At 33.8% G+C, this 20,350-nt stretch overlaps 1 protein-coding gene across 5 annotated transcripts; it reads left to right on the top strand.

Moving 5' to 3' along the window:
- Positions 1–2,158: 2,158 nt before the first annotated feature.
- Positions 2,159–17,093, top strand: nw (narrow). 5 transcript variants are annotated; one of them, XM_017609579.1, is made up of 4 exons: positions 2,164–2,525; positions 10,437–10,812; positions 12,610–12,759; positions 15,194–17,093. In XM_017609579.1, the coding sequence occupies exons 1-4, from the start codon at positions 2,474–2,476 to the stop codon at positions 16,041–16,043; spliced, it is 1,428 nt and encodes a 475-aa protein (XP_017465068.1). In that variant the 5' UTR covers positions 2,164–2,473; the 3' UTR covers positions 16,044–17,093. The 5 variants fall into 5 exon arrangements, with proteins under 5 accessions (XP_017465071.1, XP_017465070.1, XP_017465068.1 ...); XM_017609578.1 differs by having other exon boundaries at positions 2,165–2,525; positions 12,607–12,759; XM_017609582.1 differs by lacking the exon at positions 15,194–17,093 and having other exon boundaries at positions 2,159–2,525; positions 12,610–12,878.
- Positions 17,094–20,350: the final 3,257 nt, after the last annotated feature.

Below are 20,350 nucleotides of genomic sequence, written 5' to 3'. Positions count from 1 at the left end.
CACTAAGTCAACGTGTATTAATGTAAGCTGGTATATTGGGTGCATGTCTGTATGGGTGCATGAGAGTGACTATGCGCGCATGCGTCTACTATTAAAACTTTACTAACTATGAAAAAAACTATTTCCGACCACAAAACCACAAAACCACAAAACGTGATACAAAACAGAACAAAGCGGGGGAATTAACAAAAAATAAGCTATGCAGCAGCAGCAGGAGTAGTAAAGAATCCCATTGGAACGGAACATCACTGCTGGCTGTGTGCTAAGTTGATATTTTGCAGCATAATGCATTACAGTGACGAGGAAAGCACGAACAGTGGATAGCTTGCTAGAGTGTGAAGGAGATGAATGCAGAGAGGGAGACAAAAAGAGAAGGGCAAAATAGAAGTGAAATGAAGAGAATATACAATAAGATAACATAAGATGAGATAAGATAATATAACATAACGTAAGATAACATGACATAACGGTAAATGTATCAAACCAAGTCATTACCTAGGCGGAAAGTTTAAAATACCGGAGAGTGCGACTTGACAGGAACCTAGACTTTCAACGTGACATCAAAGGTGAAGCTGAAAAGGCTTGAAAACAGCAACCACTTATGTGGGAATAAAAGGTCAGTCAGCGGCAGGCAGGGGTGATGCTACCACAAATCTTGTATGCCGAAAATTGAGCAGTGCTCAGTCGGGTGTGCAGAAATCTTGTGCTAAGGTTATATCCGTAACAAAAACCTAAAAAAAATATATATAAAAAGCAAAACTTAAATTGAGATAAGAGAAGAGATGAGACGAAAGGAGATGAGATGAGACGAGAAGAGATGAGATGAGATGGATCAGATGAGAGAAGAATGACGATAACAGAGATGATGAGACGAATTCAAATCTTCATTTTAAAATTTGTGTTAAAACGAATCTAGCGAGTTGAAATATTAATTAAATTTAGTTTTTCGGACTGAGAAGATAATTCAATTTAGAAGGAGGTTCCGAAAAATATTCCTTGTTAAGAACAAAAAAATTTGCCGAAGTTGGCACAACGTACATTTCCACGTGCACTTTGGACCCGTAGCGATGATTGCATTCGGTGGATAAGCTCGATTAATCAGAAGGCTGTAAAAACTGTAGATAACACTCTCAGTAGTGCAGCCATCGAGATCGAGTTCCGTCTTACTGGAACCGAGAGCATGTATACACTACGTCCGATAGTCTCTGCACTCCAACTTTTACAACAGATCGTCAACGACTATCAAACAAGAGAACTTATATACCTTCATCCATTTTAAAGCGCCTAGTTTTTTACGCACCACTGTATGCCATGTACACACACCCGGAATCTTACGATTCTCTTAGCACTTCCTTTTTACCAATATTTATTTATGCCCTATGTTCAGACGCCACCGCGTTCACCATAATCACCAGCACCACCTTCGCCAACGAATGGTCTTAGTCAACGCGCATTGATCTCGCGTGAATTCTTCATGGTTTAGCGCTAAGTGTGTGTGTGTGTGTGTGTGTTTGAAGGCACGCACGCTGTCCACAGTTCGCATATCCATTTATCCGCATATCCGCCGAAACAACAGCCAGCAAAAGCAAGCCAACCAGCCTGTCCGATCGCCCGATTGTCCAATTGTCTATTTGGAACTTCTTAAAGTCAACCAACGAACTTCATTCTTAACCTTAGCAACCGTGAACTTGATTAAAAAGCATTTCGCACATCACTCAGTTCACCAAACGAGCGCCAACAAGCAACGAAACAAAAAGGCAAAGATGTGTGTGTGTGTGTGTGTGTTTGTGAGCCTCGTGAATGCTGTGGAGCCAGCCGCAAGACATAGAGCAGCGCTGGCTGGCCCAAACAACGCTCATTGGATCGCATCACATTTGTAGCCATCCCAATTGTTACCTGTCCTCAAAGAACAACAAATCTCAATGGCTTTGTGGTGGAACGCAGCTCAAGTCAATGGGTAGGTGAGTGTTTGTTTGCGTGTGTATGTGAATTTACTTCCAGTAGTCGCCGCTGGCTCAAAGGATTAAACAACACTCACATACACACACCCACACGTACCCAGTTAATAACCGAGTCTAAGAGAAGCGACAAAGCGACAATATACACAAGTCAAAGAAGTCGAAATCGAAGTCAAAGAAGAAGTTAAAGACAAAGCCGCCGTGGTAAAGAATAGTTTGTGACTTCAGCTCAGCTTCGTTGTTGGCTTTAGTGTTCTTGGCAGTGAAGTGTTTGTGTCAGTTGGTGTTTTGCAGCGATCTAGAAAGAACGTGTCTTTCTCCCGATCACGGATCCAATTCAGTACACACAAATACATCACTAAGCCGCACATAGGCGCACACTTATATACCACGCATAGATAGATATATTGTGGTGTAGTTCTATATATAATAGTGCAACAAGTTGAAGAATTGGTTATTAGTGTTCGATTAATTGGCGGAAAGAGTCTACTTGTTTGTGTCTTCTTCAAAAAGAAATGGCGAAAATTATTTTAATCTGTTTACTGAGCGTGTTAGCCTGCGTCTCAGGTTTGTACCATATACATAAATTCAATACATAAGTTTAAGTGAATAAGAACATTTATTATGTAGAAATAATTATTTGTTTTTTGTTTTTGAAAATTCGAAGAGGATGGGAAGTGTTCATATGAAAAAAAAAATATTCGTGCGAAATATGTTGAAAGCTTCCGCCGCGTATGGGCGTAAAAGCGAAATATAATTTTTTTATTTCTAAAATAAATGCTTCCAACGAAAATCATTAATCATAGAGCAACATATCCTGTGTCCTCCCTGCGTGTAAAAATGCACCACAGAAAGTGTAATACATGCAAGCGTGGATAATTTTCAAATGTGTGTGGAATCCTGTATGTATCTGGCGAGAAAAAAGGTGGATACAAAAAAACGCCTGACAGCTATTAGAATATTTTCTAACAAAAATGGAGGGAATAATAGCGAAAAATTATAAATGACTGGGGCGGAATTACAACCAATTTTTGAAGAGTTTTTTAAAGAATGTTTTAAGGAGTTTTTTAAAGGGTTTTTAAGGCTCTTTTCTTTTAACTTTCGTAAGATTTTAAATATTTTTTTCTAATTTTTTCAAATATTTTTCATGTTTTTAAGTTTTTGTAATTTTTCTATTTTAGACATTTTCTTTTTATTCTTTCATTTGTTTCTCTAAATTTTTTTACAAATTAAAAAAAAATATTTTTATTATCTTTTTTGATAAAAAAATAATTCTTAAAAAATACAAACACAGAATTAATAATAATAATATATTGGCGCTTACACATATGTTAGTGTTTGGCCGAGCTTTTACTCCGATCAGAATTATTGAGTATTATACCTCGGTTTGTTTTTAGCAAAAATTAAAAACAACCAAAAAAGCTATAGCTTTTATTTCGGAGATCACCAGATCGCCTAAATAGACACCTTTTTTTAGACTTCAGCAGGGATCGAACACTCGAATAGATATTTTCAACTAAACATTTTTAAAGGAAAAGATTTAAACAAATTAAAAAAATATAAAAATAATAAAAAATATAAAACAAAAAAAGTTATAAACAAAAAATAAAAGGGATTTGTAGAATTCTTAAGTTAAATAAAATTAAACATAATTTTATGGATTTTTTACGTTACATACAAAAATAATTATTTTGAAGGCCAGTTTTAACTTCCCTTTAATTTATTTATTTTGAAATTTAAAAAAACAAAATTTTTAGCTTCCGTGAATATTTAAGTTTAGAGCTTTCCATTTCAGACCAGAATATGATCAACTGTGAATTATAGCTATTATAACTAAAGCTTAAAATTCCTTCCAAAAAACATCAAACAACTTCTAAGTTCTTTGTACTCGTAACTATTTATTATTCAATAATTTTCTAAAGATTAATCTCTAACCTCTTTTTCAAGGAATGATCCTTTATTAAAAATTGCAGGGATATTTTACAAGGACGTACGTTTAACATTTTGAACATTCTAGAAATCTCGGTAATTGCATATTTTGCGCGGCATCCATGAATTTATAATTGCCTTTTTTTAGTAGATAAAATATAAAATTAGTTTAAGGCCAAGAGTAGTATAAAAGTGGAAATTGAAAAAGTATATTATTTTAATTTTTGTCAAGGAAAATCGAATGTCGACCCGAAGGTCCAGAAGAAAACGAATGTCAAATAATGAACTTGAACCTGGTACATTTCTTGATTTTTTATTTTCGAAATTAAAACTTTTTTTTAATTTTACCTGAAAAACTGAAAGAAAGTTATGTAAATTAAAAAAAAATTTATGTAAAAGTATTTCAATAATATTGCTTAACATGCCTAGGTTTTTCAAGATTTTTCAGAATTGTTAAAAAAATATGTTGTTTTAAAATTACTTTTTTAATTTATGTACATATTTTTTAGTTATTTATTTATTTATTTTTTCTTTAAAAGAAACTTCTGGTTACAAATGTGAAAATTTCGCACTATTTTTTCCAAGAGACACTAATGGCGTTTTCTTTTCTCAACATGGCAGACCCGACAAAAGTGCAACATTTTTTGCCCTTCTTAAAGCGTAAGGATGAGTGTTGCCCAACAGATTTTGATTCATATTTTTTAATAATTATTACTCATAAAAAATTTGTATGCTATAATGGAACTGAATGGAATGATTTTATTAAAATTAATAAAATAAATGGCGAATAAGTTAGTGGATTCATGAATTTTCAAGTTGGCATTTGTTTTGTTCTTTTCTCATACGAAAAAGTCAACCTTTTGACAGAGCGCAGGGGAACATTTAAATAATGTTGCCAAATATTGCGGCAACATTTTCATTAAGAAAAGAAGACGCTATAAGCAAAAAAAAAACACTGTGCAACTAATTTCCATTTAAGCTTATAATCTCGGATGACATTTACAAAAATCGAATCTATCCAACCAGCAACACAAGGGGTCCGCTTTAAAGTATGATATATCTATGTTCTTTGTCGCGAGGAGGCAATTTTTTTATACCAAAGTTTATTGACCTCTAGTACCCCGTTCTAACCCCACCATATCTCAGCTCCTACCACCCCAAGGTATATCAAAGCTCTCCATAAATCATTAATTTTTTACTACTATTCTATTACAAGTAATTTAAATAAATTTTTATTGCCGAATGTATGTAGGTGTTACCGAAAAATTAAAAAAGGCGACCCTTTCGTTCGGTAAAAAAAAATTTGTTCGAAATTGCCCTGCAAAAACACCTTGATTACTATGATTTATTGGGGAACGATTTTCCGACATCCCTTAACAAATTTGGTTTGGAGGCGAACCGGTTGTGCCCACTTCAGTTTAATTTTTCATTCTGAATTATTATATCTGGGCTAATTTTCTTTCGACTATTAAGAAAATTTTTAAATTTTGTTAAAAAGTTTTTAAGTTTAGTGCAAAATAGACACTAAGGTTAAAAATTTGGTCATTGTAATACATATTTCAAATTCCAATTCAACTTGATAAATGCTAATAACTCAACTACATATCTATATATTTTTAGCGACCCGAAATTCTTAGCAATTTTTTATTTTTATTTTTTGCTTTCAAAAAAATTAATATTCTAACTGCGCTCTTTATTATTTTACTCACTTGCTCTACCAAACAGTTATCAAAAAGCATACACAAATGGGGTCGTTGGCTTTATGGGAGTGAAGACCATAATTTAGAAAGGAGTTGTGAAAAAGTCGCGCATGGTGATCTAATCAAGTTCTAATAAGTTCATAATAAATATATATTAAATTATTAACTGTTAAATACTATTAGCAGTTAACATAAGCGTTGAGTAAGCGGAAGTTTAGTTTTCATATAAGGTAGTTTGGTAAGGTAGGTACAGTGACTCAAACAAGTGACCACGTGTTGATTTTTTTTTTTTAATATTCACAATGTTTTTCAAGTAAAATTTCTTTGTTATTTTTCTTTCACGAGTTTTATATAAAGGAGATGTTAACTTGACAAGAATGAATATTTTTCAGAGCACCAAAAAACTTGTAAGACGCTGGGGAATCTAAAAATACGCCAGGAAAAAAAGCGTAAGCAAAATTTTTTCAAAATTTATTTTTGACGCAGAAATGTATTTTGATGCCCTAGTAGCATTCTGCATGGAAAAGAAAATTTCGTAAAGAATTTCGCTTACGTTATTTTAGCCGTATACATACATATGTGTAAAAAAGCTTTCAAATCAACACGGCTTTATATGAAAGTAATGTGAGATTTGTACAAATTAGCTTTTTAAAATCAGACAAATTGGTCTTAAGCATTTTCTTTAATAAGAAAATGTTTAAAAAGAGCTTTACTTGACCTAAAGCTGCATTAGCAATAGTTTCCTAGAGGTAGATTTTGATACTATATCTACTTTGGATGCATTTTTTTATTTACGTACATTCATATCAGTTCTTTTTAAAAATGGTTCAAATGGTTTGATTTTTTTTATAATATGGAATTCAATTTTTCGGCTTCAAACGTTTTAAAGATAACCATTCCAATCACTCTTAGCCTCCTTTAAATACATATTATCTTTAATTTAACTCAGCATTACAAAATAAGTAAAAAAGCCGCTAATAATGTATTAGTCATGCATGAATCTACATATGTACTTTCATATGCACATGCACTAGAGTGCCGCACCAAAATATGCTGTGGTTTTCCACCGGACTCATAAAATCTATTATATTTTAAGACTTCCTTCCGCCTAAATATTTCGGGAAAATATTAAGATTTATGTGAGCTGCATCGATTTGGAAATACCACCAAAAAATCTCAGTACATATTCTGATTCCCTATACCACTTTTCAACATATGTATTTAGGCAGAGCTTTTACGCCTAAACTTTTCTTTTTTTGCAAAAAAAAAAATATATTTTTAAAAACTCTATTTTTTTTACTAAAAAAAAGTAGTTTGTTGGAGGTATTTTCAAATCGGTCCAGCTCACGTAAATCTTAATATTTCATCGAAATATTTTGGCGAGTCTTAAAATATACTAAATCTTCCTTTTTTTTTGTACAGAGAGTGATGCATCCTAATGTGCATACAACATACATATGTGTGAAAAGTAGTTTTACTTTTTTTATTGCATTTTTTGTATTTACATTTTTAGTTTCGTTTGTTTCTGTTGACCCTTTTTCATGCGCTTCACAAAGGGTAAGCGGGCATACTGGGGCCGTGACACTTATGTATGTATGTATGTAAGAACATACATGTATGGACATTCCTTAAGGCACTTAAGCACACAAATAACCATACAATTTTACACGCATACTTATATATGTACGTATACTTTTGAAATGCATTTATGCATGCTTGCAAATGGATATGTACATATGTATGTATGTATGTAAATGGCTACATGTGTGTAAGTGCAATGCTTAAGAAAGCCAATCAGTCAGCCATTCATCCAACTTTTAGCGACACAAGAGGTGACGTTTCCTCGTCTGCGACATTCGTCAAAAAATCGTTTTATATAAGAAGAAGAATAAACAAAAAATCAAGCAAAACAAATATGCATAAATACTTATAAGAAAAACAATTATCATATGCATGTACAAACTTAAAGAAGTAAAAATATCAATGAAAGCAAACAACGCACGCGGCACACATGTACATACATATGTGTGTAGGTATGAATTTGTGTACAGTAGGATGCCCCACGAAAAATAAAACAATAGGGACGGCAGCGTTGAGCCCAATTAACTCGTTAATTCGGAAATATCTCGGCAATTAACTGCAGTTTATCCGGATTAAGTCATAGAGTTAATTCTTAAAATGAATGCGGATCATAGGCATTTTCGTGGTCAAAGCCGCACACTCAGCGGAGCCAAGTTAGATCCCCAGTGTGAGCTATTTCCAAAAATAATATCTTATTATTATTACTTCTACTTTACCTTATTATTTGTAGATGTAAATATTTTAATTTTATAAAAAGGTTCACAACTCTAATTAAGTTTCCAAAAAAAATAGAAGTAATGAGAAATTGAAGAATGGCAATATTGCCATCTGTCATGGTGCAATTTTAATCGGATTGGCTGCTGTCTATGCTCTAAGTTAATCATAAAATTTTGTCTTTCCCATGAAATATGTTATCTCAATCCTGTGCTGAAGCATTTCCGCAAAGAAATAAAATCTTTTATCTTTCACTATTCATGTATTGAAAAATTAAGCATTTTACATTCGACTTTTGCAGTGAAAAAAATGTCCGAAACTTTCAGGGTTTGAATGAGTTAATTTTTCAAAAAAGTGCAACGAGTGGAAAATCTTCTTCTTCTTCTGTGGAAGTGGCAAATACCTTTTTCTTAATGAAAAGAATTTCAAAACTGTATTAGTACCTGAGTTATTCACTTTTTCTTAAAGCATTTATTGCGAATTTGTATAAAAAGTTACATCAAAAATTTCATTATTTTTAGCACGAATGAATTTCTGAAAAAAACCCTTTCTTGCAAATCTCTTACATTTTTTCATCTTTTCATCAAGGTTGGGACTTGAAAATTCATAAACCGCAGTGAATTTAAAAATAAATGCAGTAAAAGGAATTTTATGGCAGGAGATTTTTAGTTTAAGTCTTTTTTTAATTTACAAACATTTTACATTAACAACAAAACATATTTTGCATACAAATACATACATCTTATATATTTTACAAAAACAGCTTTTACTGATTTAAAACATCTACACATATTTTCCGCCGACAAATAAAGGCTTTTTTGTCTTGAATTAAACAGAAAAATACAAACATAACCCTCAAAACAAATTGCACAACATTCCATTTTGCTAAAAAGAGCAGTAGATCTACTGCAATTGCAGTAAAGTTCGAACGTTGCTTCTCATGCGCTTTTATGGAGAAACAAGTTTGCAACATAAATATTTTAAATAAAAATATTAAAAAATTTAGACTTTGTGTAACTATTTATTTTCAAAGTGCTTTAGGCCTAAGCTAAAATATTTGGGTGGGAGTTATAAAATTTATGAAAATTTTTAATTCGCTTGGAGAAGGTCAACCAATTTTTCTTTATATGGAGAGTCACTCTAATGTATGCAAATGTAGCAATATTAGAACGGCCATTAGCATTTTCGGAAACATTGTCCTTAAAGACAAATACATATAGTGCTTTAAAAAGGAATAGTAGCTCTTATGTAGAATTAAACCAGCAACATTTGGTGGATACTAATTTTTGACCGACAAGTGTTCGTTATTGGGTGTTTAAGCTATTACAGTAAAAATTTCATTTTTTTATCGACAAATACAATGGAAACTAACATTTTTTTTTTAAATTTTGGTATGCTACTACTTTTTATGATGTGAAAGAGATCTAAATTCCTTAAAAATGCTATCACTGAGAAAAGCTATGAAAAAAAAACATTTTTGGCTATTTTCAGGGCGTAGACAGGTCGAAATATGTCTCGCGAAAACAATTATCCGAAGTAAGCTTTCAAACTATTGGCGACAATTAAAATTTTGTTTCTTCTTACCGTCCCGGTTTTATGTAGTACCTAAGTATATATGTATTTACGTATGTATATTAGGGTGCCTACCCAAAAAAAAGTTACGGGTTTTCCACCAGAATTATATAATTTATCATATTTAAAGACTTCCACTAAAATATATCGAAAAATTATTAATATTTATAAGAACATGACCGATTTCAAATTACCTCCAAAAAACTCAGTATTTTGATTCTGTTGATAAAGTTAAAAGATATGTAATAAATTTTTTAATTCCGAGGGGAAAAATAGTAACGACTTTTTTTATGGATAGTGATGCAGCCTAATGTGCATACATAGGTATGTTCATATGTATGTGTATGTATGTATGTAAGCTTTCTTTGCTGCCACCCAGCTGCATTTCTGACGTGAACTTTACTTTCCGTTTATGTACATACATACATATGTATGTATGTATGTGCTTTGGCATTAACTGAAAAAAAAAGTTTAAATTTTATATAAAAACATATATGTATATACATATGTATATTTTATATTCTTGCGCTTATTAAAACCATGCTCACACTTCGAGGTGCTGGAAACATCTATCGGAAGTGGGAACACATGTTCAGAATAATTTATATACTCCGATGGCAGTTAGATTGTCAATGCGTGTAGAGTCGTTTAGCAAACAAACCAGAAACAAAAAAGAAATGGAAACCAAAAATAAATAAAAAAAATGCATAGAAAATAATGAAGTACAAACAATCGCAACAATTTGATTTCGCTTTTATACCCACGCAAACATTCGCTGCCTTTACTTACACCAATGTAAAGTCAAACAAAAGAAAAGATGTTAAAATAGAAACAATAAAATAAATAATTTAACACAAATGTACTTGCATGCTTTATGCAACCTATCCTCTACCACAAAGAAACACACACACACACACACACCAACCTCCAATACTATTTATAACTTTGTACAATGTGCATCAACTGCAATTTATATTCGCAGGGCAACGCATCACCACCATTCACCTGGATGGCGTACAATATTTTATTAGCCGCATGAATCCCTATTCACCTGAACTCAACTATTTCCTTGCCTATCAATACTGCCGTTCGTTGGGCCTGCAATTGGCGTCCTTTGAAACAAAAGAGAAGGCCGAGTCAATGACTACATACCTAAAGAATGCCGGCTATGGTAATTATGATTTCTGGACTTCCGGCAATCGTTTAGGCACTGGCATGTTCCTATGGATGAGCACTGGCCTGCCATTCAATGCGACTTTTGATTTCTTTGAAAATTCAGCTGATGCCATACAAGCTGGTCTGCTAGATCCAGTCGATCATAATAGCAATACGTCACCACAGCGAACGGCGCGCGACAGGTAAGTGATGAGATGATGAGCACATAAAAAAAAAAAAAACTAAATATGCCAAGCACGCGATGAATTGCTTGGCTTTATTAGTCATTAAAAGTAGAAATGATAGAATAGAAATTATACAAGAAATAGTGTTCGGATAGACTCGAATCGAGTTTAAAAACTCAATGCGAGAAGCATCTTCTAAAAATAAAACGGGTCAACCAGAACAAAATTTGCTAGTAGGTCTGTGTGCAGCGCATTTTTAGGCTTTGTAGATATTTGATATTAATGTCCACAGACAAAAGCTCACTAGATAAGATAAGGTTTCAGGTTTAGGCCGGTCTGTGAGATCTGGCATAGACAATTGGTTGGTCCTTAGGCTTACCGAAAAAGCCTTAGTTATAATTTACTTTTTAGCAAGTTTTAACCATTTCCTGGAATTTTGGTCTGAAATTTCCTTCAGCGAGGCAAATAAAGCAGTAGCAGCTGAGTTGCAAATTCTCCGAAAGCTGAACAATGGCATAGCAGATGTTTTAATGTGCCTTTAAGCGCTACAAAGACGTAGACATGCCCCGTATTTTTCACTCTGTGCCAGTCCTAAATTAAACGAGGGCGCGTCTGCATGTTGAGATGAAAAATCGTTTCAGTGAGAATCGTGATTGTTAAATCTAAGGCAGATGTATGCTGGCTAATTTCAGCTTCCAGATCGTTTACCAATAGGGTGAACTGTACATTTATGAAACAATTTTTCATTTTCTGTGCAAGAAAAGTTCGTGCCTTAAGTCTTTTGTTTACTTAATTTGCATTATTATCTTTCTGTTCTTTTTAGATTAATTCTAATATTCAAATATTTAAAGTTAATGCAGCGCTATGAGGAAAATTGTATTATCTGTCAGAACGTTCCAGAGACTTTAGTTCCCGAATTGTTCTTCCGAGAGAAAGTTTCTTAGAGTTTTGTTAACATTTTGTTATCTTATAAATGTACCCGAAAGTATTTTTCACATTTTTTTTCGCTTGAGGAACGTTTCTTATATAATCGACGTTGAGAACGTTCACCATGCCTTTGTACCATGCCTTCTCATGATCAACTAAACTAAAGGATTTCGTACCGAAATCAGAAACTCATATGCCGAACTACAGCAAGCTTAAATTCGATCAAATGATCTGAAAATAAAAAGGCCAAATAGACCCAGGGGTTGTAGAAAGCAGCTTGCGCGCTTATGCGAACCTTTAACTGACTTCTACAGTTTTTATAATGAACTAAGGGGTCAGAATGGAATAAGGTACCGAAACCAGAAACTCAGATTCCAAACTGCAGCAAACTTATATCTCATCAAATAAAAACGGAACGACGAGATCAAACAAATATACTTGTAATGCAGGGCTGAAACAAATCTGTAGAAATTCTTACGCCGAAGCTGTAAGGTGAAGGAGTTCTCTTTGTTGATATTCCCGGGATGAAGGCTTTAGCCTGACTTTTACCTCTGCTCCGTAAATTATCTGGGAGTTGAAAACCCCACACGAGCACTTTTAGGATCTCATTTATGTGGACGAACCGAGAGTATATTATCTTAACGTCTTTAGGACGACAAATAAGTTAAGAGAGGGGCGTAAAAGCAGACGTTAACCAATTTAATCAATTGAAATCCCTTGGTAGGCTTAATAAAAAACTTTTTGTCCCGGAAAGATGACAAAATATATTGTTAGGATATTGTATGTACATCTAATATATTATTTTCTAACTACTTGCAAATCAGTAGATTTTCATTTCTCAATGTTAACTTTCCGATTTCGTTTCACCATTTCAACCCTCTACAGCAGTAGCGGCGCTGAGAAGGGATGCGTCATATTGAAACAGCCAACATTGAAATGGATGCCCGAAGATTGCTCGGCTGTGAAAGATTTCATCTGCGAACAGACTCGATGCTATTACTACAACTATGGCAGTATTCCAGTGTCGTCGGCGCAGGGGTAAGGACACCACTCAAAACGCACTGAACAAATCAGCCAACAAAAACAAAAACAAAAAGCAATACAGAATAAAGCACACACATTCACTGACTATAATATCGAAAAATTTAAAGCGAAAATAATAAAATAACTAAAGTAAATTAATTAAGAAGTAAAGAAAATAAATAAGGGAGTGAAGAAAAGAGACCATAATAATTAAAACAAAAAATATATATATCATAAATTATAACATTCACAGCAAGAAACAAAACAAAAAATGGAGATGAAGCAGAAACGAAGTTTATAAGCAATAAATAAGCTTTTAAATCAATTTAATATATAATTTTTGAAATATTGCTAAAAATCGTACAACACAAAACCCATTTGCACAATAAAATATTTAAAACTTAAGCAAAATAGTAACAGCAGCGCTGAATTTGTGAAATTATTACAATTACTTACAAGTAATCTGAATTAATTACTATGCCAATTTTTTGTAAAACTGAGTATTCACCAACACAAGCGTCAATAAAAAAAAATACATACAAATATAGGTGAGCTAAACCCCAAATCATAAAAAACAACACTAAAAAAATAGCATTTAAACACATTAAATTAACGCTAATCCTTAATTACGTCGAGTACAATGACTCAGAAAATTGTTCAGCGTAGGGAAAAAATATAAATTTATGGAGGTATTAAAAAATGTCGGACTATTCGAAGAGTAAGGATTATCTAAAATTTTTACAAATTTGAGAATAATTTTCAAACCGCAGAATAAAAACTTCAATTTTAAATTTTTACCTTAAATCAAACTTTGTTAGAGAAATTTTTTTTATATAAAAATCACATTGTGTCATTTTATGTGATGTGATTTTTAAATGACAAAATTCCCGAACAAAACTAAACTTTTATTTTTTTTTTTTATTGGGATTTCAGAGCATTGCTAAAAATTTAGAAAATAGCTTTTCTTTTAAGTATAAATTTTGAAATATTTGTAGCACATAATTAAGGAAATTTAGAAAATACATTTTTCGTAGAAAAAAACGGATGTGTTATTAAAAATCTCTGTGCCCAGATTCGAAAAAAGTAAAAAATTCCAAAAGTTTATCGAAAAATGTTTAGCTGTATGTTGCTCCAACAATTTAAGTGAAAAATGATATTTTCCCTTCAGTCAGTTTTCATGCTAAATAAAAAAAAAATTGTAATTTTTCACTTAAATTGCTTCCGTGAAATTGGTAAACATGGGCACTACCACAAACAATCGTTAGCTAAAAGTGAGAATAATTTAGTGTGCCTAATTCATTTTGTATGCTGTCGCGTTTTTATCGTTACGCTCATATGTACTTGCATGCGTAAACGCGATGTTGACGCTCTTTGAGTTCTCTGGGCAAGTAAATAAATTTTTTTTTTTATTTAAAATAAAGTTTAGGCTTCCCATTTAACGAAATGATTTAAATACTTTTTTTTTAACAAAACGTTAAAATTTAAGACGCGAACAATTTCCCGAGTCACTGTATAAATCCATATTACTTACGCTTGGAAAAAATAACGTTATAAACCAATTATCTTCTGCCATTTTAAAGTCTGAATAACGTTTCATTTCGCTACTAACAACACATCAACAATAACAATAGCAAAAAATCTCAAATACTCGCCAACTTGCTATCTTTGGCAATAAAAAATTTTTTTAATTTTTTTTTATGCGCTTGATGCCCATCTCAGAAATATCCGCCATACATTTGAATACGCTTGTATCATATTTGTACTCGCATACATATTTTTTATGAAAGTATTAACTTGTTAAAAGTATATATATATTTATTTTTTTTTTGTAAAGGTTTGATAACATCTACTAGTACTCGTATTTTTAAAAATTTCATGGTTTGGGGCTTAGCTGCTTGTACAACACAAAAATGGAAAGCAAATATTAAAAGACAAAAATATCAAAACAAAGTAAAAAAAGAAACAAATAAAGAAATTGTTTGCCATGTTTTGGTGCCTATCTCACGATCGCCCATCAATAAAACGTACATTAAGGATTACACGCCTCTTTTGTTGCTATTGTAACAATTAACTCCAAGTAGAGTTGCATATGTATTTGTTAGTTTAAACTCGCACTCTTTTTTGCACCTCTTAACAGCTTTCGCACACTTTTGTGGCCGTGGGTGTGTGTTTGTATGCAGGCGTGTCTGTGCGCATGCGATACGCGTTGTACGTGGATCGTAAAAGAAGATATTGTAGATTAATGTCGAACTGCGCATGCGCACATACTTCAACGTGCACACACACACACACACCCGCACACGCCCATAGAATACTTTGACTTTCGCAAATTTCCAAACAACTTTTAATTCACTTCAAACTCTTTTTTATTGCCGAAGTTCCATGCTAATTACATTTTTATTGCTTATTCTCTTTTCACCCCATCTACGCACCTGCCAAACGCACACAGTCGACCCGTCACCTCTACCACTTCACGTCCCACTGTCGATGCAACTAAATTGAGCCTATCCACCACCCCGTTGCCGCTTACCATGTCCACATACACCCCTTTCTCGAAGCGTTCGCACCAGGATGATCATGATGAACCGCAATTGTCCTTTGTCTCACTGAATCTCGATCATGATCTTGAGAGCGGTGAAGAGGAGCCGAAGAACGATGAACACGAACATGAACATGACCATGACAGTTTCGATGCTGAGGATGAAGAGGAGGATGACAAGAAGCGTACACTGCCCGTTTACGACAACAGCAATAACAGTTTGCATGCACACAACAACAAAGAATTGGTAGAAGAGCACGCCGTACAAGCTGCCCACCAGCATGATGCCCAACAAGAAGCTGTCGAAGAGGAGGATGATGATGCCACCAACGATGAGAACATTTCGGCATCGTCGCATGAGGAAAGCGTCGATGATGTGGACACGAAGAGCAATACTGTAGGCGAAGATCAATTGAAGACCCTTCCTGTGCCGGCTATTGCTTCGCCCGCCGAAGTGCCTACCGTTGAAGTGCGTCTCAAGCAAATCTCGCAAGAAATCGAAAAAATGGCTGCCGCTAATAATGACAATCAACGTCATAATAATGCGGCAACAGGTGTATTGCATCATGACAACAACGATGTCGATCGACAATCGTTCCTCTCGCTCACCGATCTTATACGCACACTACGTCCGAACAATAAACAAATCATACCACAAATCGATTCGGATTACTCAAATGCCATGCGAGTGCTGGGCGAAACATCTGAGGTGGTCAATAATGAGGACACACACAAGTTCTACGACAAAGATATGCATTAAGGAGAAAGTGTGAGAAAGGGATGGAGAGAGCAAGATGGAGGGACAGAGAGAAAAGAAAATAGAGAGAAATGAGGAAGCAGAGAGTGAGATGTAGAGGAATTATCGAGCGATAAAGCAAAGAAGGGCACGACCAAAGTAGGTCGCGAGCGAGAAAAGGCGTGAGCAGTAGCAGAGCGAAAACGGAAATCTTTTAATACTACTTTTAACTACAACTAATTATATGTAGATCTTACGATCTACATGTATGCGGTAAAAACTTGAATGAATATTATATTTCATTGGAAAGAAATTAAGGAAAAAAAAATTATAAGCTTTAATCTCTATCTAAGTAACTGTTAATCTTTAAAAGAACATTTTAAAGTAACTATTAATCTTAAAAAGGAAAAAAAAAAACCCATCCTAACTAAAATTACATAGAAATTTTGTGTGCGCAATAAATAAAAAATGTATGTAGTATTTTTATGTTTCATGAAAATATTTTTTATAATCAGCCTGTAAAGTATTTAAACATTGTACGCCTCGGCAGGCTGGCAGAATCGCCTGTATAGCAGCTGACTGCCTCAGAGTAGTAGTACGCGAGTAACAAATTCGTTGAGATAGTTTCGCGCACTCTTTCACTCGCGTAGTATATTTGCCGAGATGTGCGAGTACTTTCGTGGCGTTTGTAGTACTATTAATTGAAAAATTTAATTATAATTTAGTATGCGCTTGCGAAGACAATTACCTAGTACGGTACTGAACTTTCAGAAAATCTATTTGCAATAAATTTATTTTAAATTATAATACATTACACATATACATACACATATCGTATTTTTTCATTAATAAATACTAAAAAAAACAACAATTTAGTTTGAGTATTTACGAAATATCTTGTATGTAATATGTACTATACAATTTAAATAGTTGCACTATAGAAAGTATGTATGTACCACAATCGATTGCTATCAGCTAAAATTAAGTTAATAATGTAATGTTTGTATGTGTACTATTTGGAAAATGCACAATCACACCAAATGCATTAATAAAAATATACAGAAAACTATAAAACTTAATGACTTTTTAATTGATCCTACCTAAAACTAATATACTCTACTTAAAAATAATATGTCTTCATTAAGCTCAACTCGCAGGCGTAAAAACGTGACCACGTGACAGCGGGTTTCATATCCTCAAAATAGATCCGTTAGATATTCGAATATATTAGTGTAATATTTAGAGGAAAAGCAGATCACCTAGGTAACAAGGACAATCTATTATAAGAGAACTCTATTTGGTATTACACACCATACATCGAAAGAAAAGCTTGGCCAAGCACTAAGTAAATGTGTGAAGCGCCTATTGTTTTTTGTTCTTTTCTATTTAGTTACAGTTCTTCTTTGATCCACGTTTTGCTGAGAAACTTCGCGAGGTCCTTTGACTAAATGCTATTTGGGTAATATGGCTTCTGGTTATCTGGTGATCTAAGGTAGTGAAGTCTATGCCTATAATGAGCTTCAAACTCACATACTTCACACGTACTTCATTAACCTGCCGCGGCTAGCAAAAGGGCTTGCAACTATTCTTACTTCGACGGATAGGAGCCTTGGAAAAGAGAGAATATCTGGAAACAAGGTCGCCCATGTTAGGCTGTAGGAAGATCTCGGCGCAAAGGAGCTTACATGAGGTTACGCGAGACGTGCATAGATGTAGACCACAGGAAGGGGTGTTATGACCACTTCTATGTGGTGGTTAATAAATTACTGACGAAAATATAGGAGGAGCAGCCATACTAACAGTTTATGCAGTCATCATAAGCGGCAAATGTCGAATGGCTCTTAGCTCACTGGCTTTCAGTGATTGGGTCACAAAAGTGGGACTGAGCATTAACGCAGAGAAGACTGACATAAGTAGCATTATTCACTAGGAAATAAAAGATCCCAGCTTGGGACAAATAAAAATTGGAGGAGACCACTCTTAAACAAAAGCCAAACACGAAATACCTTGGAAACGCAAGGCAACAAAGTGGCGGATGAATGTGCGAACTGCGGGCCTTTACGGCATCCAGTTGGAGTCAATTATATTCTTAACATAAGTTAAACTGTTAATGTAAATGGTTTTGAGGTTTTATTTCGAAGGTACTCAACTTCAGTTAAGCGAATGAGGTAATTACATATCACAATACGGGTGCCAGGTTTTAATTTAAAAATATTTTGAAGAGCGTTGCCACCTGTGAAAAGTCTAATTAAATCAATTATGCACTAGTTTTATGAAGTATTAAAATATGGTTGCCAAACATAAGTATTAAGAAGCCTTTAGTTACAACATTTAGAATGTTTTTGAGGTGTTTGAACTGGGTTGCCACCTTTCTAAAAAATAAAACTCAAATTCTTTAATAAGTTTAATGAATTATTGAAAGATGGGTATCAATCGAAACGGGGCTGAAAAGGCTTTGCTTCTAAACTATACTTAAGAGGGTGTCCACCTGATAGATAAATCAAATTCAACTTAGTTTATCAGTTAATTGAAAGTAATTTAGTTTGGAAATATTTTTGATTAGGGTGGCCGTCTATTGTATTACCTGCCCCCAGGTTTTTCATTTTAAATCTCATAAATTGACTACTATGAAAAATTTTCAAATGAAAATTTATAAGTACTAAGTAATTCTATGAGTGTATGCAAATTTTTCTACAAGTCCATTTACAAAAACATGGTATATAAAAACGTTTTTTTTTATTGAGTATTTTACCCTTTTCTAGGCTTTATTTACCATGGACAGATCTACATACATACATACATGAAATGTGGGCCAATCTTTTCCCCGAAGATATATTTAGATGCCTATAAGACAGCTAAAACGTTGGAGAAGAGAAGGTATTCACCCCGTTTCCAGTTTTCGAAAAATAAAGCTCTCCTACAAGAAAAGCAGAAGAAAAAAAATAGGAATGTTTTCAAGTGTTACAGCATTTTCTGCGTCTGTCTGCGTATGTATGTATGTACATAAGTATATGTATGTAAGCTTGTATTCTTTTGTTTCGTCACTGTTCTAATCTATTGCACCGCAATTAAGTAATCAAGTATTTTTTGTTTGTTTTCTATTTTTACAAATTCTCAGAACTAATTAGCATAAATAAATTTATTAACCGAAATAACTCGTTTTCTGCTCTTCGTTTGCAAATGTAATTAGTAGAATAATCAGTATAAAAATATATATTAATATGACGGCAGAAAGCAGCGTTAGTTCTTTGAAAGCTAGCTTTCTTTTCTATATCCCCATGCAACTCTACTACATACCTTCAAACGTGTATATTATACATGCATATGTATAAACAGTGCATTTCGCTGCAATATATTTGCACAAAATCATTGGCACAAAAGATTCTTAATTACTTTTCGCTACCTGTTTTTTTTTTCACTTCCAGCCAATCTAAGTTATAATTCGAGTTATTAGCCTTTTAACAAACCTGTCTGCCGACGTATATAGCGGATGATAGAAGTTCTAATCGCATATACACATATGCCTATGCATTAAAGTATGCAAATACGAAGGGCAATTCTAATAAAAATCAATTTATTTAAAGGTTTTAAATTTTTATTCATATACTATTATTGGGAAATTTTATTTCTTAAATATTTGTATTCGCATATTATAAGCAAGTTCAGTGACCTATTTCGATCTTAAATAAAAACAGCTTACACTCCTTCTCTTCGTACACAACCGCAATCATCAATCGTCCTAGTACAGTAGGGTGATGCTTCAGACCTATCAGAAGGCCGCACTTAGAACTGGCTGGGGATACCTCCTGATGTCTGTCGCCTGAGCACCACTTAGATAGTGAGGTTCAAATGCTTCCAGTCAAGGAGCGATAAATCATTTTTAGCAAGCAGTTGAAGACGAAACACCTGCCAATCATGTCAGGAGTCATCTCATTGACCTCGAGGTCAATATTGGTGCTAAGATAACTTATTTTGAAACGAATTTCCGTCATCTCTTGTCAAGTTTGGTTTTCGTTCGAAAAATTACACTGAAGTAGGCCAAATTGGTATGTCTCCAAACCAAACTTGACACGAAGTGCTTAACGCATACTGTCTACTCCTTCTCCTTATCCTTACATCTTCTACAGAAATCGATATGAGGGACTCTGAACCTTGCGATCAGGTGGCCAATGGAACAGTGCCATATCAGTACTCCCGTGGGAAGTCTCTAATTCGGTTTGAAAAGCCTCATAAGCCCCTGTATAGGACACGGTATGCTGCTAATGGTTTTTTAAGGATTTTCGTCCTCAATAATATCGAGTTAGTTAATCTTTAAGTTTAGCTAAGCTAAG

The sequence above is a fragment of the Rhagoletis zephyria genome, unplaced genomic scaffold, assembly GCF_001687245.7.
Source record: "Rhagoletis zephyria isolate East Lansing unplaced genomic scaffold, Rhagoletis_zephyria_1.1 Rzeph_scaffold_00235, whole genome shotgun sequence".
NCBI lineage: Eukaryota > Metazoa > Arthropoda > Insecta > Diptera > Tephritidae > Rhagoletis > Rhagoletis zephyria.
Note: the sequence above shows the minus strand (reverse complement) of the source record. Positions and strands in the feature narration are given on the sequence as shown.

Bases quoted from the DNA above. Each gene is read 5' to 3' on its own strand.
- nw (XM_017609578.1), top strand. From the start codon at position 2,474: ATGGCGAAAATTATTTTAATCTGTTTACTGAGCGTGTTAGCCTGCGTC. The intron at 2,526-10,436 runs GTTTGTACCATA...TTATATTCGCAG, and splicing joins CGTGTTAGCCTGCGTCTCAG to GGCAACGCATCACCACCATT. The intron at 10,813-12,606 runs GTAAGTGATGAG...AACCCTCTACAG, and splicing joins CAGCGAACGGCGCGCGACAG to CAGTAGCGGCGCTGAGAAGG.